The sequence below is a fragment of the Oikopleura dioica genome, chromosome 2 (assembly GCF_907165135.1).
Source record: "Oikopleura dioica chromosome 2, OKI2018_I68_1.0, whole genome shotgun sequence".
Classification (NCBI taxonomy): domain Eukaryota; kingdom Metazoa; phylum Chordata; class Appendicularia; order Copelata; family Oikopleuridae; genus Oikopleura; species Oikopleura dioica.
In genome coordinates, this window is record NC_137292.1 from 474,559 (window position 1) to 493,656 (window position 19,098).

The 19,098-nt window shown below is 41.1% G+C and overlaps 7 protein-coding genes and 1 long non-coding RNA gene across 8 annotated transcripts; 2 read left to right on the plus strand and 6 right to left on the minus strand.

Moving 5' to 3' along the window:
* Positions 1-174: 174 nt before the first annotated feature.
* On the minus strand, positions 175-1,141 carry LOC145696078 (transcription factor BTF3 homolog 4-like). The gene is made up of 4 exons (XM_081773065.1): positions 1,013-1,141; positions 778-966; positions 389-569; positions 175-348 (listed from the first exon to the last, which is right to left on the minus strand). Exons 1-4 carry the CDS (start codon positions 1,043-1,045, stop codon positions 299-301), a joined length of 453 nt encoding a protein of 150 aa, XP_081629191.1. The 5' UTR covers positions 1,046-1,141; the 3' UTR covers positions 175-298.
* Positions 1,111-3,926, minus strand: LOC145696076 (ubiquitin conjugation factor E4 A-like). Its single transcript, XM_081773062.1, has 5 exons — positions 2,413-3,926; positions 1,961-2,372; positions 1,668-1,914; positions 1,366-1,450; positions 1,111-1,314 (listed from the first exon to the last, which is right to left on the minus strand). The coding sequence occupies exons 1-5, from the start codon at positions 3,885-3,887 to the stop codon at positions 1,269-1,271; spliced, it is 2,265 nt and encodes a 754-aa protein (XP_081629188.1). The 5' UTR covers positions 3,888-3,926; the 3' UTR covers positions 1,111-1,268.
* Positions 3,927-4,797, minus strand: LOC145696077 (uncharacterized). Its single transcript, XM_081773063.1, has 3 exons — positions 4,724-4,797; positions 4,443-4,662; positions 3,927-4,292 (listed from the first exon to the last, which is right to left on the minus strand). The coding sequence occupies exons 1-3, from the start codon at positions 4,795-4,797 to the stop codon at positions 3,942-3,944; spliced, it is 645 nt and encodes a 214-aa protein (XP_081629189.1). The 3' UTR covers positions 3,927-3,941.
* Positions 4,798-4,828: 31 nt separating this feature from the next.
* LOC145696514 (ubiquinone biosynthesis O-methyltransferase-like) lies at positions 4,829-5,966 on the minus strand. Its single transcript, XM_081773560.1, has 4 exons — positions 5,757-5,966; positions 5,332-5,651; positions 5,035-5,291; positions 4,829-4,994 (listed from the first exon to the last, which is right to left on the minus strand). Exons 1-4 carry the CDS (start codon positions 5,895-5,897, stop codon positions 4,894-4,896), a joined length of 819 nt encoding a protein of 272 aa, XP_081629686.1. The 5' UTR covers positions 5,898-5,966; the 3' UTR covers positions 4,829-4,893.
* A 3,797-nt stretch (positions 5,967-9,763) lies between these two features.
* Positions 9,764-10,131, minus strand: LOC145700032 (uncharacterized). Its single transcript, XR_014134137.1, has 2 exons — positions 9,930-10,131; positions 9,764-9,887 (listed from the first exon to the last, which is right to left on the minus strand). It is a non-coding gene; the product is annotated as an uncharacterized LOC145700032 (long non-coding RNA).
* A 472-nt stretch (positions 10,132-10,603) lies between these two features.
* On the plus strand, positions 10,604-12,365 carry LOC145696788 (uncharacterized). Its single transcript, XM_081773878.1, has 4 exons — positions 10,604-10,791; positions 11,305-11,497; positions 11,648-11,970; positions 12,013-12,365. The coding sequence occupies exons 1-4, from the start codon at positions 10,722-10,724 to the stop codon at positions 12,111-12,113; spliced, it is 687 nt and encodes a 228-aa protein (XP_081630004.1). The 5' UTR covers positions 10,604-10,721; the 3' UTR covers positions 12,114-12,365.
* Positions 12,366-13,513: 1,148 nt separating this feature from the next.
* On the plus strand, positions 13,514-14,199 carry LOC145699213 (uncharacterized). Its single transcript, XM_081776476.1, has 2 exons — positions 13,514-13,891; positions 13,937-14,199. The coding sequence occupies exons 1-2, from the start codon at positions 13,526-13,528 to the stop codon at positions 14,150-14,152; spliced, it is 582 nt and encodes a 193-aa protein (XP_081632602.1). The 5' UTR covers positions 13,514-13,525; the 3' UTR covers positions 14,153-14,199.
* A 272-nt stretch (positions 14,200-14,471) lies between these two features.
* Positions 14,472-16,239, minus strand: LOC145699292 (uncharacterized). Its single transcript, XM_081776561.1, has 4 exons — positions 16,173-16,239; positions 15,535-15,659; positions 14,741-14,849; positions 14,472-14,700 (listed from the first exon to the last, which is right to left on the minus strand). Exons 1-4 carry the CDS (start codon positions 16,225-16,227, stop codon positions 14,534-14,536), a joined length of 456 nt encoding a protein of 151 aa, XP_081632687.1. The 5' UTR covers positions 16,228-16,239; the 3' UTR covers positions 14,472-14,533.
* Positions 16,240-19,098: the final 2,859 nt, after the last annotated feature.

Genomic DNA, 19,098 nt, shown 5'->3' on the forward strand with positions numbered 1-19,098 from the left:
TTTTGTTTGGGATCGGTTACAGAGATTTTGCTGTTGGATTATTCAATTTATGTAATTCTATAATTCTACCATGATTCTCATTTCTGACTGATGATAATCGCGGTATAATGAATAAAATAAGAAATCAAGAATGAAGCTTTATGAAATTGTCTTTTCGATGATTTCATGTTGGCGTTTTTGGTGTCTGAATAGTTTATTGGACGAGGCAGACACAGGGTGGTAATAGAATATATTGTTCTAACATTGGCGAGCTTGCAGTAGGGGGATTATCTCTCTTCTTATGGGTGCTTTAAACTCTTTATTCTTTGTTGGCGGCTTCTTCGGCCTTGCTGGCGTCCTCGAAGTTGCCTAAACAGCGGTCAAATTGAAGTAAGGGGTAGTTTCGTACCTTCAAGTTCGGGAACCTCATCGTCAGCCTTGGGTGCTTCAGCTCCAAGAGCGGCTTTCTTGAGAGCGGCGAAGCCTTCGGGGCCCATTTGGGAGACAATCTGCGGGAGCATCTCGGAGATCTGCTTCACCTGCGAGGAGCCAGAGATGGCGAAGGTGTTCGCGTTGGGGCTAGCTTGGACCTAAACGTAGTTTTCAGGAAAGAGTGGAAAATGGAGAGCGAGAGAAGCGGGGAAAATTAAAGGGCAGGGAAGTGTCTGCTCTCATAAAATACACCGATGCGTTAAAACTTCTTGAAAAGCGACGCTTCAAGGAATCATTCGGCGTCATCAACGGATGCCTGATCAGAGTCTCTGATTCAGTGATCGACGTCTCGCCATTGACATTTACCTTGGGATTGCTGAAGTGGAGGATGGTGCCGTCGTCCTTGAACATGTTAACTTCTTCGATTCCGGGGATCGGGTTGACTGAAAGCTTCTTCAACTGGCTCTGTAATTTCTTGTCGTCAGCGGAGGCGGCCTTGTGCACGATCTTCTTCTTTCTTCGCATAGTTCCTTTGCCTCCGATTTGAGCAGCGGCCTGAAAAGATTCTCACGCATTTTATTCTTTTACGCAAGGATCAAACCTGCATCTTGGCGAGTTTCTCCATGTTGACCATGATGATTGATAAATTACAAAGAAGCTACAAGTCTAAAAGAAAAGATCTCGTTAGCCCTTGATGAATAGGTTTTGCTGAACATGTTGTTTTTGAAGTGGAAATATCACGTGACACTTCCACTTGTGAGTGAAGCATTTTGGTACTTTAGATAGAAATGATTGCACTTAGTGGTAGGAGAAGAAAATTTGAAAATTGAACAAAGAAAGAGATCAGAAAATTATCGTCAATCCATTGGAGCGTGTTCCAACTCTTCCGACTTCGTCACTGATCTGAGTGGAGTTGTATTCTCAATTTTCAATTCTTATCAATGACGAGTTTACCTTTCTGATAGCGACTTCGAATACTTTTCTCGCTGCTCTCTCTTCCACTTTTTTATCTGTTCCTTCAGGTCTGGCCGCGGAATCACTAAAAAAGATATCTAGAAAACGCAAAATATGCGAAATTCTGGGCTGGTATCACCTCATGCGGTGCTAATCCTGATAAGTTATCCATGTGTATTTTCAATCGACCTTGACTCTTTCAAAAAGGGATGAAGAAATATCTTGAGTTTTGACTCAGATGATCAAATCAGAAAGAAGCCTCAACCATAGTCATTCCCAAACTTCATTCAATGAAGGCTTACCTTCTTCGAGTGTCAAAGGCTGTCGGTTGAAAGGATCAATCGGCGTCACGAGCAACTGTCTGGCGATTGTATTTCGACAAAGAATTGCGCCGGACTTGGGCAACTCGACGGGGTCCTCCATGAGCGAGCCCATGATTGGATCACAGAACTCGTCTGGCGGCTCCTCCTCGAAGTCGATTTCCTCCTCGATGTAGTCTTGCAGGATGAGAATTAACTCTTTGAATTTTGCCCCAACTGTTTGTGCGCTCTAATTAAAATCATGTTAATCTTGTGAACACAACTGCCAGACGTACTGGTAAACTACTGTTGAGGAGAATTTTTGCGCCTTCTTCAATCATTCCCATCGAAAAAGCTCGTTCATCCGCGCAAACTGCCTTGTTCCAGTTTTCAAAATCCGCCATGTTGACGTACAAAAGCGCTAGACTCTTGACCATATCAATCGGTCGGAAATTGATCTTCTTCGGATCCTTCACCTTGAGCATTTTTCGTTTCTTTCCGACGAGCATGTTCATGAAGAAATTCGCCATTTCAGCGATTCGCGAGACGAGAGTCGGATCGGCAAAGAGCGGCTGGCAACCCTCGGAAAGGAGGCCAAAGAGATTCAGCGTCTCTTGGGATAAACCGACGTAACTGTAAGCTTGTCGGTAGAGCTTTTCTAGTCGATCCTTGTCTTCATCTGTTCGGTCTTCTTTTAGCTCCAATGTTCTAGGAAGTTTTAAGATATTGGTTTGACCATGATCTGTACCTGATTTCTTGAAATGTTTCCATGCTTTTGCCCATCATCGAATTCGTATCATCGATCAGCAAACTTATGAATCTCAAAAACAGCGGCTGCTTGCTCATATCATCCAGCGCCTCTTCCGACAGCTTCACAATTTCCTTCCTGTACTCTTCCATTTTCCAAAGCCCATCCAAAACAGTATAAAACGGCATTCGGAAAGTAAACTTCGAATCAAAGCCTTCATCGTCGGTGACAAGTTCACAGTCGCAGAAAACGCCAATGACGGCTTTGGCGAGTCCGTATTTGTCTTCGAAGTTCTTGATCGCCGAGTGTCGCAGCTGGCCGACCATGGTTAGGACGGATCCGGCATGGGAGCCGTCTCCTTCGCGCCGCCGGTCAAAAGGAGTGCAGATGGTTAAAAGAGGGCCGAGGTCTTTTCGTAGATGCGGGTTGAAGGCATAGGTGGGTCCTTTCATGTACAAAACGATATAAGTATAGGCAGTGTGCAAGAAATCCTCGTCCACGGCGTCGGCGAGAAAGTCCTTTTCGAAACGGCTCAATTGTCCCATCACATCGTTGATATTTTCAAGAACGAATTCGGGAATGCTCATCAGGCTCTCCGGCGTTTCGTTAGCCACGTTGATAAGGAATTTCATCGTCAAGCGGAAGAATGAGAAGCAGGCAAATTTGAAGTTGCTTTCCATCAGAATCGCGTTAAGCGTGTAAATCTTATTGTTTAAGTAGTGTAACTGTAACTTGGCCATTTGCGCTTCTCGATTGTTTCCGTCGCGCTCAGCCTCAATCAGGCGGTTTTGGAGCTGCCGCATCATGTGCTGCATTTGGTAGTTGAACTGGGAGATGACGGGATGAAGGCTTTGCCGCATGGACAAATGGAGCAGCCAAAAAAGTGTTCCGTAGCTGGCAGCTTTTTCATCAAAGATGCTCTCGTCCAAGTTCGGTGCTTGATTTGACAGCTCGCGTGATTCAACAGGCTGAAGAGTGCTCTGACGCGTAAAAAGATCGAATCGCAGTCGATCCGCGAAACACCAGTCCGACTGAATATTTAGTTCGGAAAGTGGCTTCTTGATGAATCCCTTCACAGCTTGGAGAAGCAGTGACGTGATCGACAAACTCTGGGCGAACTTGATCGACAGTTTGCCCATGGGATCACGAATCGTTGAAGCCGTGTTGCCTTCTTCCTTGTTGTCGTTGAGGATGTTGAAGAGGATTTTCAACAAGCCCGATCTGCTCAAATCGTCTTGAAGAGCCACCTTCATCATTCGGTGCAAATTCTGAGTGTACAAGCTCATCGTGTGGCGGATAATTCCAATTTCTTCCTCCAACCCGTTGCGGGTCTTGTAACTCTTGTCAAAGTCCTTGAAGAAGGGGTAGAGATTAGGGTTGACTTGAAATGCGTCTGGGAAGGGATTCTTCGAGAAGATGTGGCGAAAAGGGCAAAGCTTCGACTCGGCGAGGGAGAACTGGACTAGGCAACGCATCGAGTAGACGGACTACCAACTGACTGGTCAAAAATCATTGTTGGAAAAGGGTTTTTATGGGGCATTCCATCGAATAAGAGGGACGTGAAATCGAAGATAGATTTTTGACCATTCCGAAAAGATCTCCGACGCTTTGAACAAAACCATGGAAGTGTCGGTCAAGCTCGTTTGGGAAATGGAAACGGAGAAGCTCGAGCAAATGAATCTCAGCCCAATGGCTGGTCCATAAGCCGCGGCTGCGTTGATTGCCCAGCAAGCTGCCTCGTTGGAGACACCTGAATCGACAGGGGTGGAGCTTGTCGCGGCGTTGTAAATGGCGACGGCTAGCATTCGACGAGTAGACATGCGTTTCCCAAGTGCGGAGCCAAAAGCCCTCTCGGCGGCGAATTTGATAGGCGACGAGGTCTAGAGCTAACATGTGAATCGACTGGGGAAGCCGTTTCTTAGGATGTTTACGAGATAGATGCGCCTAACATAGAAACATCTTGTTTCCATTACATGAAGAATGATCGCAAATGTAATGCTGACGATGTTTCTATGACGCGTCATCCTTACCGAATAAATAACGGCAACCATCTTTAGCATCCAGCTGTCTCCCGATCTAGGTGTTCCACTCCCACCGAGGAGGTAATCTCCCGGACCTTCCAAATCAGCGCGTTGTAAAATAGCTTCCTCCAGATTCAAAGCGCTGAAGAACGTCTCCTCGCCAACCATGTTTGGGAGCAGCACTGCCGGAAGAATTTCTTCTTCCATATTCAGCGTAATCTTGAAGAGCCTGTGACGAGTTAGACAACTGTGAAGTAAACGGAAATTCTGATCGATGATGTAACCCGGACCTGACAACGTCATCGTGGAAGATCTTGGGGTCCGCTTTCGGCTTCTTGAACAGAGCGAACGGATTTTCCGTCATTCTAAATTGCGGAAAAGATTATACAACTGGATGAAATTGAATGAGTGAGAAAGTATGGTAAAGGCTAATGAAGAGGGGAGTGGAAGAAGAAGAGAATCAGGACATGAAGGATTTGTCATCTTTTGCGTGGAGGAGATAGTTGACGTCCAGCGAGTTAGACCATTGCCACTCGTTTGTAAATGGATTCCATCTCATTCCTTGATCATTTTTTATACAATTTTATCGATTGAGAGTTACCTTTTATATCCTCCACTCTGAATTTAACCTCCCTCAGATCCATGATCAGCTCTTCCACCGTCACAAATTTATCCCAATCATGAGTTCCTCGGGGCAAGAGTCCAGCAAATCGTTCTGCCAGTTCTATCGCTAGAATTCGCGACTGTATCGTTCTGTTGATCGTCGTTAACACCAAGTCGCCGTCTTTTTTCACCAAATTTGAGCAGTAAGCGACGAAGGCCCACGGTTCTTCGACGTGTTCAAGAACTTCTGAGCTTCTGAAAAAACGTAAAATCAATTCAAATCGAGTCTATTTACATTACCAGGTCGAATCTGGATTCAATTTCTTGTAAATCTTCGACGAGAACATCCAAATAAGTCAAGTTTTCAATCCCTTTTCGCTTCCTTCTTTCTTCGGCGACAGAAATGAGCTCTTCGCTAGCGTCAATTGCCGTCACTTCTGCTCCTAATTGAGCAAGACCTTCTGCTAGAATTCCACCGCCGCAGCCGACGTCGAGGATCTTTTTTCCGAAAAGTGGGAGCCCGGGAGGAGGGTTTGAGACGGTTTTGCGCAGAAGATCGCGGACGTAGCCGACTCGCAGCTTGTTCAGACTGTGAAGGGGCGAGTTTTGGCCATTCTAGAGGCGAAATTTAGAGATTCGTATTCTATGACCTTTTCGTCGAAACTGTTACAGGACCCTGACTCAGGTTGAAGAACCCAGATTATTTTATGAAATACTGACCTGATCCCACCAGTCTCGATTCATAGCGCCAAATTTCGCAACTTCGGAATCATTTAGCGTCCCAATTGACCTTGAACTTCTTGTGATCTGACCTCGAGCGACCTCTAGTGACCTGAGAAGTGACCTCGGCCGACGGAACATTTGCTTTTCTCGACTCAATAAAATAAGAATTGAAATAGGAAAAAATGGCTCGTTCGAGAAATGGACGCGTGAGAATTGACCAATCAAGGGACGCGGTAGCGTGACTTGGCCAATTTCATTTGGAGACTTTTAGACGTGGCCTTTAGTCGCTAAAAGGACTGATATTTGGATTTTGATGTCTAAAATATCAACTTCAACCAGAAGTGACTAAATTTAGCAATGATAATATCGATTTCAAAAATTTTGATTTCAGGAGAAATCTGAGGGATCCAGTATCTCGTTTAGCACTGTAACATTGACTGTACGAGCTACGGTATTCAAAAATGGGGTCTGGTATTTCCTTTATTGGCAATTCACTGGTGTAGGTTTCTTTCTATCTGCGTCAATGAAATCATCGAAGATGATTCTATTCAAAAGAAAGAAATGTTAATTTTATCAAAATTTTTACATTTCTTTGATGACTAAAGTGATGTTAGAGCAATGTGCGCTTCGTTTTTTTATGCTTTGCACCCTGGAATAATTTCATTGACGCAGATTGAAAGAAATCATTCTCACCGAATTGCCAAAAGGGAATAACAGGGCCTTTTGGTTTTTCGTTTACCGAAAGGAGTGATTTCCTTGTTACTCGATTTCCATTCTCGTTTCGACATATGCGGTCAATCTTCGGGGTAGGGATCCCGAAGAATAGACGATTAGGGACAATCAGATTTGATAATTATCTACTTTGAAAATAGTTTACTTAAGTTAACTGTTAAAAACTTTCAATAAGAGAGTTGTTAATTGGCTTTCAATCTTTAGGACGAATTCTTATTCGGAAATCCCTCAATTTTGGTCGGAAATATCGGTCACTTATATAAAATACAATGTATTATTCATTAAATTATTATTCATTCATAAATTTATTGAAATTAATAACATCGGATTTCTATTTGTTTGATAGTTTTTCATAGCAGAAAAATCTATTGAAAAATTAAATATGCTGATCTTTTATAATATTCATCTTCAAAGTATTTTTTGACCCCGAAGATTCACCACAAAGTTGATCGGTTATTCTTCGTCTCCGGATTTTCGAGACCCCGAAGATTGGCCGCATTTTTTATCGGTAGCTCTTCGGGATTTTACCCCGAAGATTGAGCGTATTTAAAATCGTCTATTCTTCGGGATCCCTACCCCGAAGATTGACCACGTATGACCTCTCGTTTTCATCTTGATGATCTCACCAAATATATCAGCACACAGAATCAAAGAGGCTTTTCTTGGCTAGACACTGTCTACTAGACAGTCTTATTGGGGGATGTTTAATGACTTCAAATTGACAAATATTGCAGTAATAAATATAACGACTCGTAACTTACGAGGGAGTATATTTGACCAGAAAAAATTCAAATTATGCATTTGGATTGGCAGGAGCTTTCCAGAAGGTCTTCGCTTCAGCAACACACATGATATGATGCTCGGGAAAATCCATGTTTTCTAGAGGAACGATCGCAGTCGAACCGGTAAGCAAGCACCAGTCTCGACGCTTTGCCTCGATCCACTTCACATTCTTTATTCCTAGAAAAATTTTAGGTTTTACATCATTATCAACAAGCTTACCGTTGAGAATAACCTGGACATCATCGGATCCCATGTGCTTCGTAGCAACTCCATTCTTAAACGCCCAGGGGGTATCCTTAGCAACTTGCTTGGTGAGCTCGAACTCAAAATCAGCGTGAGTATACTTCGCAGCGTCGCGGAAGTAAACGTCGCCAAGTCGGTAGACGTCTGTGCTGTCGACAAGATCGATCTGAATCTCGCCGCTTCGGAGCTTTTTCACAAAGTCCATTCCACAAACATTCTTGGTCCAGAAGGCGTCGCCCCCGTAGCCCCCTAAAGCCTTATCCAGGCAGCTAGGCCCTCCGACCCCCCCCCCCTTAGGCCTTATCCCCCAGTAGGTATACTATCCCTAACTAAGAAAAGGCTTGGTATCATACAGTATGATTCATACTAATTCTACTGGTAGTTAAAATACAGAAGAATTGGTCCTGTACCATTCCGTATAAAAATAAATCTACAAAAATATATCTTCCTTCATTTTTAGCGGATAATAATTTTCGAAGCCTTGAGAACTTGCAGCTCAGACAGCGATTTTCTGCTCATACTGTCAGATTAGTCTGAAAAAGAATAGCGAGAAAGTGTAATTGGCAATTGCATCTTTTTTAAATTGTATTTTTGACAGAAAACCATTTGCGTATTGTAGTTGCTGCTTTCTCCTTTTTGGACAAAGAATTTGCCCTTTTTATATTAAAAAACGCGATCAATCAGAAAAAGGCGCCGCCTTTTCAGCTCTCAGCTCGACCACTTCTTTTCTTCCAAAAAACGTCTGTCAGTGCATTATTGAGAATATTCAACCAAAGAAAAATATCTTCTTTTTTTTTCGAAATAAAATGGACAGAGTTGAGAAGGAGCGTTTATTCAAGAGATGCCTGAAGTCAGAATCGTATTGTCCGGAAGGAATCGCCTTTTGCTTCTTTTTGGTTATTGGAACTCTCGGGATTTTGTTGCTTATTACGACGAAAGTTATGGTGAGGCCTTCATATCTGGCAAAAATATTTTTTTTCGAATAATTTTTATCTGATTTTTTTGACGAAAAAATGACTTTTTCTGATATAAAAAAATATTTTTTTTTGAAAATTTTTTTTTTCACGACAAAATGATTTATTTGTCAGAAATATTTTTTTGACAAAAAAATTTTTTTCTTTTTTTTTTGTTAATTATGCTAGAAAATGCGTTCAAAAACGACCGCTTTATTAAAATTCAGATGCGTCTGCAATTTGCGAATGGTTAATTTTTTATGTTAACCGCCTTGTATCACGTGGAAATATCCATTAACCCTATCCTTTAACCCTACTTCAGGAGTATCGAAAGCGGAGAAGATCGCAGTCTGATCTCAAGCAAATGATGCTTATCCCGCTTGCTATAGGAACGCCATCTCTGGCCGGGGTCAAGCTTAGCCTTCTTTAACTCCGTTTTCTTTATTCAGTTTTAGACAGGAGTTACTGTTACTTTCGCTCGCTGTGCCAAGTCTGGAACGATAATGAGTTTGAATCCGCGCGAACTTTAATGAGAAAAAAAGGGATGACAGGGGGTTTAATTACTTTCGGGGTGATAATACGCTTCTTCTTCTTTTGAGGCTGAACTTATGAGACATGAATAAATATTTTAAATTAAAAAATATTCATAAAAAAGGGGCTCAAATCGACAAAAAATGCGACAAAAAAAATCGAATTTTAGGGAAATTTTGACAAAAATTTTGTTCGAAAATTGTCGCATTTTTGTCGATTTCGAGCATCCTTTTCTGAAAAAGGGGAGCATTTAGTTTCCTTATCGTCGATTTATCGTCTTCTCTGGGGAGAAAAAGACGACGCAATCCGATTAGACATATGGAATCGCAGTTCGTAGTCGAGTTACAGTAATATTTCAAAACTAAATGTGCATTTGAACGTGATTTCCCTCCTTTCTTTTTCGTCAAATCTCCCCATTCTTAGCATAAATTGACCCCAAAGATCCGCACAAACGAGCTGACCCCGATTCGAAGAACGCGAGCACAGTCTTCAACGAGCTCAACAAGGCAAAAAGCCTCCGAGACAAGCCGTACCAAGATTCACCAGCGACGGTCAAGACGCTTTCCGTAAAATCGCGAATCAGCTCGGTCCGGAGCTCGATGAGATCGTCCTTCCGCCGCGCTGTTGGCCGAAAATCGAAATTGTCGACACCAAGAGTCGTCAAAAACAAAAATGTTTTAGAGGTTACGCCTGATGCTTCTCCAAATCAACTTTTGTAAATAAAATAAACAATGATCAAACATCCAACAAGCTTTTATTTAAAAAAGCGCTCTAGAATCTAAATTGCGTCAGAAGTTCCGAAAAAGCTTCCAATTGAACCGAGTGGTTTTTCGGGCTTTTTGACTTTTTCTTTTTCGTACCAAAATTTTCTTCCTTGTTGTTGTCTCTAGAAATTGAAAATTAACGATATTCAGTCTAAAATCCTTGCCTTGTAACTTTCTCCTTTGAAAATCTTCGGTTTCCTTGTTGTTTTCTTTTCACTCGCTTTTGCCGATTGTGGAGGTTTTGGAAGTGTCTTGTGGACTTTTTCTAGTCCTTTGAGAGCATCTTCTATCGATCCTTCCATCTCGATCGCTTCTCTCTCGTTTTCGAAGTGGAATTAGAAATATCGTAGTGCAGAAAACGGAAAATCCAAAGAGTCCATTATTTGAACACTTGAGATTAACTCGGGCTTTGTTGATTCGGTAGTTAGGACAAAACTAAGAAGGGGACGTCACGTGCCTGTCAAAACACTGTTTTACAATACTGTACATAGGAAGATGGTCACAAGAAGATTCAACTGCCTTTATGCCAATAAGGGGCTCCCTTCATTATTTTTTTTCCGAAATTGGCAATAACGAGGAAGATGTCCTTAAAATCAACATCCCTTTTTTCTCATGAAGAAAAATGATTGACCGGGCCACCAGCTGCGCCCGCAATAAGAATCAATAAAGACCCGGTTGGATGAGAAAATACTTTTTTAGATTTATTGAGTTTTTTCTTCTTCTAATTCGTCATTGGCATGCCCCGCGGCGCGACCCCTTTTTTCACAATCACCCCTGCGGCGATCACTCTTTTTGCGCCACCACTCTTTTTTATTTTATTTTGTCAGTTTTAGATTTTCAAAAGTGTCAAAAAGGACAAGCTGCAAACGGCAAAAATCAGAAAATTTTTCACTTTTGAAATCAAGGAAGAAAACAGAGCTGAAGAAAAGTGTTGTTGCAACTAAGGAAGAAAGAGTATGGCTAGTATCTTGCTCCAGCTGTGCGGATATGTCGGAAATATCGTCTTTGGAATTGTGATGATTATTGGTAAGAAACTACTGTTCTTGTAACTGACCCTCGAGGCAGTAAAACAGACGTTTTGAGAATTTTCGGCCCTTCTTCAGAAGTTTTTTCGCGTATTTTGAATTCACTAGAAGACTTTTCTCGGACTAAACCAATTTTTGGAAGTGAATTTTTGGATAACCAATAAGATTGCTGTATTTGGCCTACCGGCCAATCAAAACCCTTTCCATAAAAATCTGTTCCAAAAATTGGTTCGACCACTTTTCTCGAAGATATTCAGGAGGAAATCTGGCGTCAAGGGTTTGTATAATACAGGAGAGTTTCTCCTTGCGATGATTTCGTCAAAAATCGCCTTCTAGGACGAACCGGAGGAGAATATCTTTCGTACAGTCAGACAGTCAGACAAAATCACCGACATTTCTCCCAAAAAAACTCCTTAGTTTCCGTTAGATTCTCGCTGATTTTAAATTTCAACGCTCTTTTTTATCACGCCCTGTTTTCATCCTTATCAACCTCTAACAGTTCTTCTCCTTTCAGCGATAATGCTGCCCTACTGGCGAGTACAGGACGTGCAGTTTCAAGTGGACGAGTCGCAGTGGAAAAGTACGGGACTCTTCCGGCAATGCACATGGATCAATACAGGACACTACGATTGCTACAGAATCAGGAATTTTCTGTTCTCAGAAGATCGGAAAATTGACTTGGCGGTTTGTTTCATGGCTATGATCAGGTAAAGCTAATGGTCGATTGAATGGAAAACCTGTGTAGAAACCTCAGTCAGGGTCCTCAGAAAGCTGTGCTGGACCCTGACTCAGGTTTTTACGCAGGCTGCTGAGAAAAGAGCGACTCTGATTTTCAGTTTAAAAAATTGAAAATTTAGTCTCATAATTTGGTTCTTAAATTTGATCTGCACGATTCCCGCGCTTTCCTGCACAATCTTCCTTGTCCAATACCGCCAGTACTCGAAAGAAAACTTCGTCTGCTGGTCTTCGATTGTCTTTGCCCTGTGCGCGTTTTTGAACATCGCTGCGGCCTCGCTTCACGCTGCTGTGACCGTTGCCGAGTATGAAAAATCAGCTGGATACCAATTTAGATTCAGATGGGGCTGTAGCATCTATTTGGCCTGGCTCAGCGGGTTGGGGATGCTGCTCTTCTCGGTGTTGCAGTTTACTGCTTCGCATAAAAGCAAGTTCGACCAAGAAGGTAATTTAATACAGCCAGAGTATTTTGCAACCCGATTTTTAGAGCGAGGATCGACTTTGATCGTCCACTCCGCCTCGACGAAGCACAAATTTGGCACCGAAAACAAATCGTTTCCTGCTACTCCTCCTTCTGGATTCATTTAAAAATCTCTTTTTCGACAAATTTGCCTTTTTCTGATTATAAAATGAAATTTCGTCATCCTTTGCAGTTTACTTGAAAAAAATTGTTGTTCATGGAAAAAATTTATAAGATACTCAAAATGGAACAAATAAAGACTTGTTCAAAAATACCTTTATCCTGATCATAATATCCGTATTATCAGTCATATTAACAACTTCCTCTTTTCTCACAGCCCGATGCGCATCGTTTCGAAAAGCTCATTTTTTAAATATGAGAATCAAAGAATGAAGAGCAAATTATGAAAATTTCTTTTTAATTTTGAGGGCAACATTCCGCCGATCAATTCAATTTGGAAGAATCTTCCAAATCTTAGATAAACAAATACGATTCTTTAATATTATTTCTGTCACTGCTGAGAGACACTCTTCTTTTTTTTTAAAAATGAAGTCAAAAGGCATATTATTTAGAACATGGGCTTTGTCATAATATATGACTGTGTAATCTAATAAATCCTAATATTGTATTTTCGTTCAAATATTATCTTTAAAATGAATTCTAGAGGTAAGTTGTTTATTAGATGTGCTCGGTCCTGAAAAATATTCGATTCGCTTTCTGAATAAAAATTGCCCGTCTCAAGAGAATTATGATTATTGATTTATTTCTGATTACAAAAATGCAAATAAAACGACATTATAATAATATAGACTATATTATATAGTAACTGAGGTATTGATCATTATTCGTTGCGCCGAAAGCAGTGCTAAAGCCACATATTATCCGACTCTCAGCACCGTTCAAAAAATCGACTTTGATTGTCCATTTGGCCTCGACGAAGCATAAAATTCCACTAGCGCAAAAAATATGAGATAATCTTCTCACAAACACCGTGGTCTTTCTTCTTCATAATTATTTTTACGACTTCTTCTTTTTCCAGTTCAATGATCGTTGGTCTTCGATGCTCCCTGCCAATTTAGGAGGCTCTAAAATTGAAAGTTGAAAGTCTTAAATTTCCGAGACACCGCAAGACCACCAGAAAATGACAAAATGAAGACAGGAGGATAGACCATCATTGTTAGAGCAGACAGGATGACAACAGAATCGCGTTTAAATGCGAACACTTTTTTCGAGATTGCATATCTCGATTTTTGATACATTTGACATTCTGAGTAAAAAATGTGAATAAAATGACAATAAAACAAAAATCTATTGATTAATTTTCATCAAAAAGAGCATTTTCAAGGTCGAAGCAACTAATTTGAACTCGACAGGCATGTGAATGCCGGCCGGTCCACCCAAAGCCAAGCAAGCAAGCTTATCGGCATGGTCAATATTTCCATGTATCTTTCGAACTTCAAGGTGGCGCAAGACTTTCCTTATTTATATAAAGCAAATTTTTGTTTCAGAAAATTTCACTTTCAAATTTTTAAATTTTGAAATGAAGATTTTCCCACTTCTCTTGTCCGTTTTTCAAGTCGAATCCTATGTCGTCCCCGGATACTCCGGTCCTCCTCAGGATCTGAACTACTTCACCCAGCAGATTATCGACGGGCAGTTGAATCTCTGCCGCGGTCGGAACGTCGACAACGTCAGCTGTGGCAAGATCCTTCATGATAAAATCATGACGATGAACGACCTGCGACGAGAGTTCAGCTGCATGGTTACCCGTGGCTACTACGGATGGCCAAAAGGGAGGGGACACTTTCACTCTACTTCCGGTCCCAATGGCGGAAGCAACAACTACTACGCCGTCTGCAGCGAACGAGGAGGCACAGCCGTCAACAAATGGAGCTTTGAAAACTCGGTATTGAAAATTTCTCACTCATAAGAGGACGAAAACGTATTCTAGTGCGAATCCTGCGCGAACAGCTGCAACGGCGGAATCAACGCCGAAACCTGCGTGAGAGATTGCATGGCACTCAGAGAAGCACAGTTCTGTCAACAAGGCTATGCCAGTCTCATTACTTCGAAGGGTGCTGTTGGTGGGTGGACATATGGCGGTCGCTTCTATCAGTCTCGATCTGGAATGTGGTGTGGCGGAGTCTGCACAAATTATCTCCATTGATCTCCCTTTCATTCTTTCTTTCTGAATCAGGAAATAAAATTTTGATTCTCTCCAATTCCCTCATTATCATATTATTTACGACCGTTTCTTCTTTTCATAGCTTAGTGAGCATCGCTCGCAATTGCCCCCTCCCAATTCGGCAGTCCAAAGTCGCAAAAAAAAAAGTTGAAAGTCTTAAAATTTCGGAGACAAAATGAAGACGCGAGGATAAACGATCATCGTTAGAGAAGGCAAGATGAAAATGATGATATGAAGACATTTGTGAATGACATTTGTCAAATGAAGACATTTCAAAATGTCGAAAACACAAAAATAGATGTCGATATTTGATTAATTCTGAATACAAAAATGAAAATAAAAGGACATTGAAAAAAAAAACAGTTATTGATCATTGTTCATCGCGCCGAAAGCGGTGGTAAAGTCGCGTGTTACTCGTCTCACGACATCCGTCAATTTCTCGTTGATCTTTTCAGAGCAGTTTTTGAAGAAAATGTTCTGGACCCTTTCCATTTGGGATTGATAAGTGAACACTTTCAGCATCGCATTATCTAAAACAGAATGTCTTTTCCGATTCAATTAAGGGCGTACCTGGCAAAAACCGTTCCATATCTTCATCCATCATTTCCAGCTCGCTACGATCGAGTTCCGAATTCTGCGGATCGCAGCCGTTTTTCTTGCCCTTGATCCACCACGAAAACTGAAAACGTAATTTTACGAGTAAGACAAGCTTTTTACGGAAAAGAATTTTTGTTAAAACGCGCCCTTTTCCGGACAATTTTACATTTTCTACAAATCCGGGTCTCCAATTTTTAGCTCAATTCAATTTGAAATTCGTCAATTCTAGCGTTTTTCTAGCTGGGCTCGGGAACCTGTGAAGAAAATCTGAGTCAGGGACCCTGTCACAGGGTTTTTAACACATAAAACGAAAAGCCGCGTAGCGGCTTTTTGAAAAACTAAGCCGCGAAGCTGCTTTCCTAAAATATTTGAATTAATAAATCGATAAATTTAGGAAAGCCGCTGCGCAGCTTTGTTTTAAAAAAAGGCGAAGAACAATTTTTTCAAGAAAACATGAAAAAACGTTTTTACCTAGAAAAAGCTGGTTATCCAAGATTATAAAGTAAAAAATTCTCGTTTTACAGAACTTCACACTTTACGGAACGATTTCGTGAATATCTTCATAATTCATTTCATTAATTTCAAATTTGAAGAAAAACCGTAAAACTGACTCACTTTCAATTTAAACACAAAGCTGTCAATAGCAAGCCCCTATCGGATAACAGAGAGAATAGACACAGGCGTGTCTAACGCAGCTATCAGTAAACTGTCGGAAACGGAACTGTTTAAAAAAGGGCAACGTGGGGTCTTTTTTATCGGGTACTTACAAATCGGCGGGTTCGGTTGACAGCTCTTTCAAGTCTGTATTTCTTCTTGTAATCATCGGCATATCGTTCGATCCAGCCTTCGTATCGGGAAACGATTCGGTTGATTCGGTCAAGACCAACGTATTCTACATCAAAAAGTTTCAGTATCACGGGAAGCCTGGGCTCGAGAACCTGCGGAGAAAACCTGAGTCATGGTCTGAAAGATCTTAAATGAAAGCCGCGTAGCGGCTTTTTAAATAATAAAGCCGCGAAGCGGCTCTACATGAAAACCTTTCATATCTATTCTGAAAGCTTGGCAAAGCCGCTTCGCGGCATTGTTTCTTAAAAAAAGCGGCTACGCGGCTTTCATCATAGCTTTTTTTGACCCTGAGTCAGTTTTTCTACGCAGGTTGCCGAGCTTAGATCGCCATCATCGGAAAAAAATCAAGTTAGGAATGGCCTAATTACCCACATTAACCTCCTTACTAGAATTAGGCATTTTTAACTTTCCGTTGAACTAAAATATCGCCCAAAGTACGTTTTATCCGATAATTATGGGTGTCACTGTTTTAAAACCTAAAACAATCTCTCTTTGCAAATCTGATTTACAATGTACACGTTATTAAAGTAGCATAGGCTAAGCATAGCGATAATTTTACCTTCTTGTGAGGCCGAAAAATTGGCAAGAACAAAAATAATTTTCAAAAACTTCATTTTCAGATTTTTTGAATGGATGAAAAATCTAGCCGAAGCGCTTTATACGAAGCTGGAAACCGCTGCTCATTGAGTTTCTATCCGCTGATGACGGCATTGATCAATTGCGTTAATTACGATACACTTTGGATATCCGAACTTTTGCTAGAATTTTTGACTCATCAAACTCATTTGCATGATTTTTGATAGATTTAGGTTAGAAAACGAGAGTGCTTAGAAGCTCGGTTTACCAGTCTGCCTAAAGAACTGGCGAAACATAAAGAACATTTAATTACTGACTCGTGTTTTTGCGGAGACAAGTAAAGTCCTCATTTTATTCTCAAAAAAATTGATTAATTTAATGCTGCAGAGATTTTTTCGTTACTTTCTGTGATCGCCGCCGCTCCTTCTTCGGAGAATGCGGTCGTTTCTCACTCTAGAACTGCCAGGGCCACTGAGGAAATGATCGAAACTGAGATGGAAGATGCTCTTCATTTATGCATTCGAAAAAATTTGAGTCGCAACGAGTGTGCAACAAAGGTCGGTAAAGAACTCGACACGATCGATCCAGATAATCACGATTGTTTTGTCTACGACACAAACGGCTCCGGAAGAGCACACTACCATGCAAAGGTTGGAAGTCTCTATGCTTCCTGCAGCAGAAGATCAACCGTGTCCGTTGACAAAACAGCTTTTGGGGAATGGGTAAAATTTATCCGTAAAGAAGCATTTTTGATCAAAAAATTTTAAGTGTGGTTATTGTACGGAATATTGCGATACCAACCATTGCATTCAAAACTGTTTGCATCGAGCAAGAAAGCTCATTTGCGAAAATGACAGTGGAACCTTCGTGGCATCTTCTAGTTTTATTGGAGGCTGGACTTCAGGAGGTGCATACGCATCAAAATCGGCGACTAATTGCGCCGCTACTTGTAATAGTTAGATCGAGAGAAAACGATTGAAGACCGAATTCCTGACTTTATTTTATTTCTTGCTCTTTTCAGTTTATAGAAATAAACTTTCGCTTGTCCGATTGTATGACTTTTTAAATCGGCGATTTTGGATTGATGCCCTTAAGGGGGTAGAACTAGATTTTTTCGAAAATAAGTTATTTTCGAGAGCCATTTTATATAAAAAAGACCTGTTTTTACTTATGATAAGAAAATTTCCTCATAGATGTTGCTGAAAAAAAGGGTTGAACTATCTTAAAATAAAATTTAAGAAATTTGACAAGTCACGTGACTCGAGAAATTTGAGGACGCGAATGAGCTAAAATCGCAATTTTTGAAGAGATGGGTTGACTTTTCGCTCTCTTCCGCAAAAATCTATCGAAAAAATTTTTAAAAGAGAAATATTGTTAGATCTACGTTTGCTCTTTCTTCAGCCGAAGAGAGAATTTGTTTATCTAAGCTCGCGCGGCTTTGAGCGCCGGTCTAGAATTGGCTTTTTTCAAAAAACCTAGTTCTACCCCCTTAAAGTGAGCGTAATATCTTTTTTTTCTTAAAAAAAAGAGCAATCAAAGTTTCCTTTGAAATTACAGTATATCGCGGGATTAACACGAAGGACGTGGTCCTACAATAATGAAGAGTTCGGAGTAGTCAGAGAAGAAAAGCAAGTGGGACATGAAGATTTTTCCAACGCTTTCGATCATTTCTGCTGCTTTTGCATCCGACAACTCAACCGTTTCGAATTCAAGAAGCGCCAGAGCCAGTAAGGCAGAAATAGTTGCTGAAATGGAAGATGTCCTGTATTTATGCGATCGTAGAAATTTTGATAAAGATGATTGTGCAAGAAAAGGAGTAGAAGAGCTCTTGCAGATTGCAGGGGATTATGACTGCTTCGTTTATACATATCCAGCATCTTCATGGGGACAATATCATGCGAAAATAGGAGATTCCGGAATGACCTGCAGTAAAAGCTCACAACGAGAAGTTGACGATGGAGCATTTGAAGAATGGGTAAATTCTGCGTTTTCTTCATTGCCTAGTATACAAATGTTAAAATTCTGTTTTTCGAGGCAGCTCCCGTTTTGCCAAAAATCACGGCTCGCCCACATCCTGTTTCGCCCAAAATCCTTGATCGCCCAAAATGGCAGAACAAACTTGCGCGGGTTAGTAAGGGTAACCCTTAGTAACCCCCCCCCTTCCTTAACCTTAGCCGGCCAGGAGGCACCATCTATGGAATAGGGGTCAAAGAATTACGTCTCCCACTGAAGTGATTTTGAGTTTCGAAAAACGGAAGAAACTGTAGGGCTATTATCGATAAGCTACCCTTAGGTTACCTTCCGACTATTTTTGGTTAGGGTTAGGGTTCGGAAAAAGGCTTAATTTGAGAATAACTACATGCACCATGTATGGTGCATTGCTACAATGGCGCCGACACCACTGATGGTGCTTTTGGCCGGTAGGCAGTATTCGTCGAATACCGAGTATTTCAGACTCAAAACCCGAGAAGCGCCGTCACTAAAGCATCCCCATATTCTGATTGGCTAACAGCTAATTTGATTTTCAAAGGTTTCCACATATGGAAACCTTTGATTTTCTCGGGGCAAACGCTTGAAATACTCGGTAGTCTCCCTCTTCGAATTGGAAGATTTGATCTGATGCTGAAACCTAAACCTTAATCCGCACCCAAACCCAAACCCAAACTAAAACCCAAACCCGAACACTAACGAAGAACCAAAAAACAAACCCAAAGACGTACGTAATAGACTTTGAGTTGAATTTTTCAAGAATAATAGCAGGTGATGCACCACTCATGGTGCATTTGGCCGGTAAGGTCAGAAATGACATTTTGGCCGGCTAAGGTTAAAGGTGTCAACAACGATCGAATAAGGGTCTCTCTTATGATTCCAAAAATAGGGCTGAAAACACAATTATTAGGTCAAGAAAA

Bases quoted from the DNA above. Each gene is read 5' to 3' on its own strand.
- LOC145696514 (XM_081773560.1), bottom strand. From the start codon at position 5,897: ATGTTCCGTCGGCCGAGGTCACTTCTCAGGTCACTAGAGGTCGCTCGA. The intron at 5,652-5,756 runs GTCAGTATTTCA...TTTCGCCTCTAG, and splicing joins ATCGAGACTGGTGGGATCAG to AATGGCCAAAACTCGCCCCT. The intron at 4,995-5,034 runs GTAACTCTCAAT...AAAATGATCAAG, and splicing joins CAGAGTGGAGGATATAAAAG to GAATGAGATGGAATCCATTT.
- LOC145699213 (XM_081776476.1), top strand. From the start codon at position 13,526: ATGAAGATTTTCCCACTTCTCTTGTCCGTTTTTCAAGTCGAATCCTAT. The intron at 13,892-13,936 runs GTATTGAAAATT...AACGTATTCTAG, and splicing joins AATGGAGCTTTGAAAACTCG to TGCGAATCCTGCGCGAACAG.
- LOC145696788 (XM_081773878.1), top strand. From the start codon at position 10,722: ATGGCTAGTATCTTGCTCCAGCTGTGCGGATATGTCGGAAATATCGTC. The intron at 10,792-11,304 runs GTAAGAAACTAC...TTCTCCTTTCAG, and splicing joins TGGAATTGTGATGATTATTG to CGATAATGCTGCCCTACTGG. The intron at 11,971-12,012 runs GTAATTTAATAC...CCCGATTTTTAG, and splicing joins AAGCAAGTTCGACCAAGAAG to AGCGAGGATCGACTTTGATC.
- LOC145696078 (XM_081773065.1), bottom strand. From the start codon at position 1,045: ATGGTCAACATGGAGAAACTCGCCAAGATGCAG. The intron at 967-1,012 runs GTTTGATCCTTG...GAATCTTTTCAG, and splicing joins AGAAACTCGCCAAGATGCAG to GCCGCTGCTCAAATCGGAGG. The intron at 570-777 runs GTAAATGTCAAT...AACTACGTTTAG, and splicing joins TCCACTTCAGCAATCCCAAG to GTCCAAGCTAGCCCCAACGC.
- LOC145696077 (XM_081773063.1), bottom strand. From the start codon at position 4,797: ATGACGGAAAATCCGTTCGCTCTGTTCAAGAAGCCGAAAGCGGACCCC. The intron at 4,663-4,723 runs GTCCGGGTTACA...AACTCGTCACAG, and splicing joins TTCCACGATGACGTTGTCAG to GCTCTTCAAGATTACGCTGA. The intron at 4,293-4,442 runs GTAAGGATGACG...TGTTAGCTCTAG, and splicing joins TGGTTGCCGTTATTTATTCG to ACCTCGTCGCCTATCAAATT.
- LOC145699292 (XM_081776561.1), bottom strand. From the start codon at position 16,227: ATGAAGTTTTTGAAAATTATTTTTGTTCTTGCCAATTTTTCGGCCTCA. The intron at 15,660-16,172 runs GTAAAATTATCG...TTTTTGATGTAG, and splicing joins TTTTTCGGCCTCACAAGAAG to AATACGTTGGTCTTGACCGA. The intron at 14,850-15,534 runs GTAAGTACCCGA...TTACGTTTTCAG, and splicing joins TCAACCGAACCCGCCGATTT to TTTTCGTGGTGGATCAAGGG.
- LOC145696076 (XM_081773062.1), bottom strand. From the start codon at position 3,887: ATGCGTTGCCTAGTCCAGTTCTCCCTCGCCGAGTCGAAGCTTTGCCCT. The intron at 1,915-1,960 runs GTACGTCTGGCA...GATTTTAATTAG, and splicing joins TCCTCAACAGTAGTTTACCA to AGCGCACAAACAGTTGGGGC. The intron at 1,451-1,667 runs GTAAGCCTTCAT...TATCTTTTTTAG, and splicing joins GCCTTTGACACTCGAAGAAG to TGATTCCGCGGCCAGACCTG.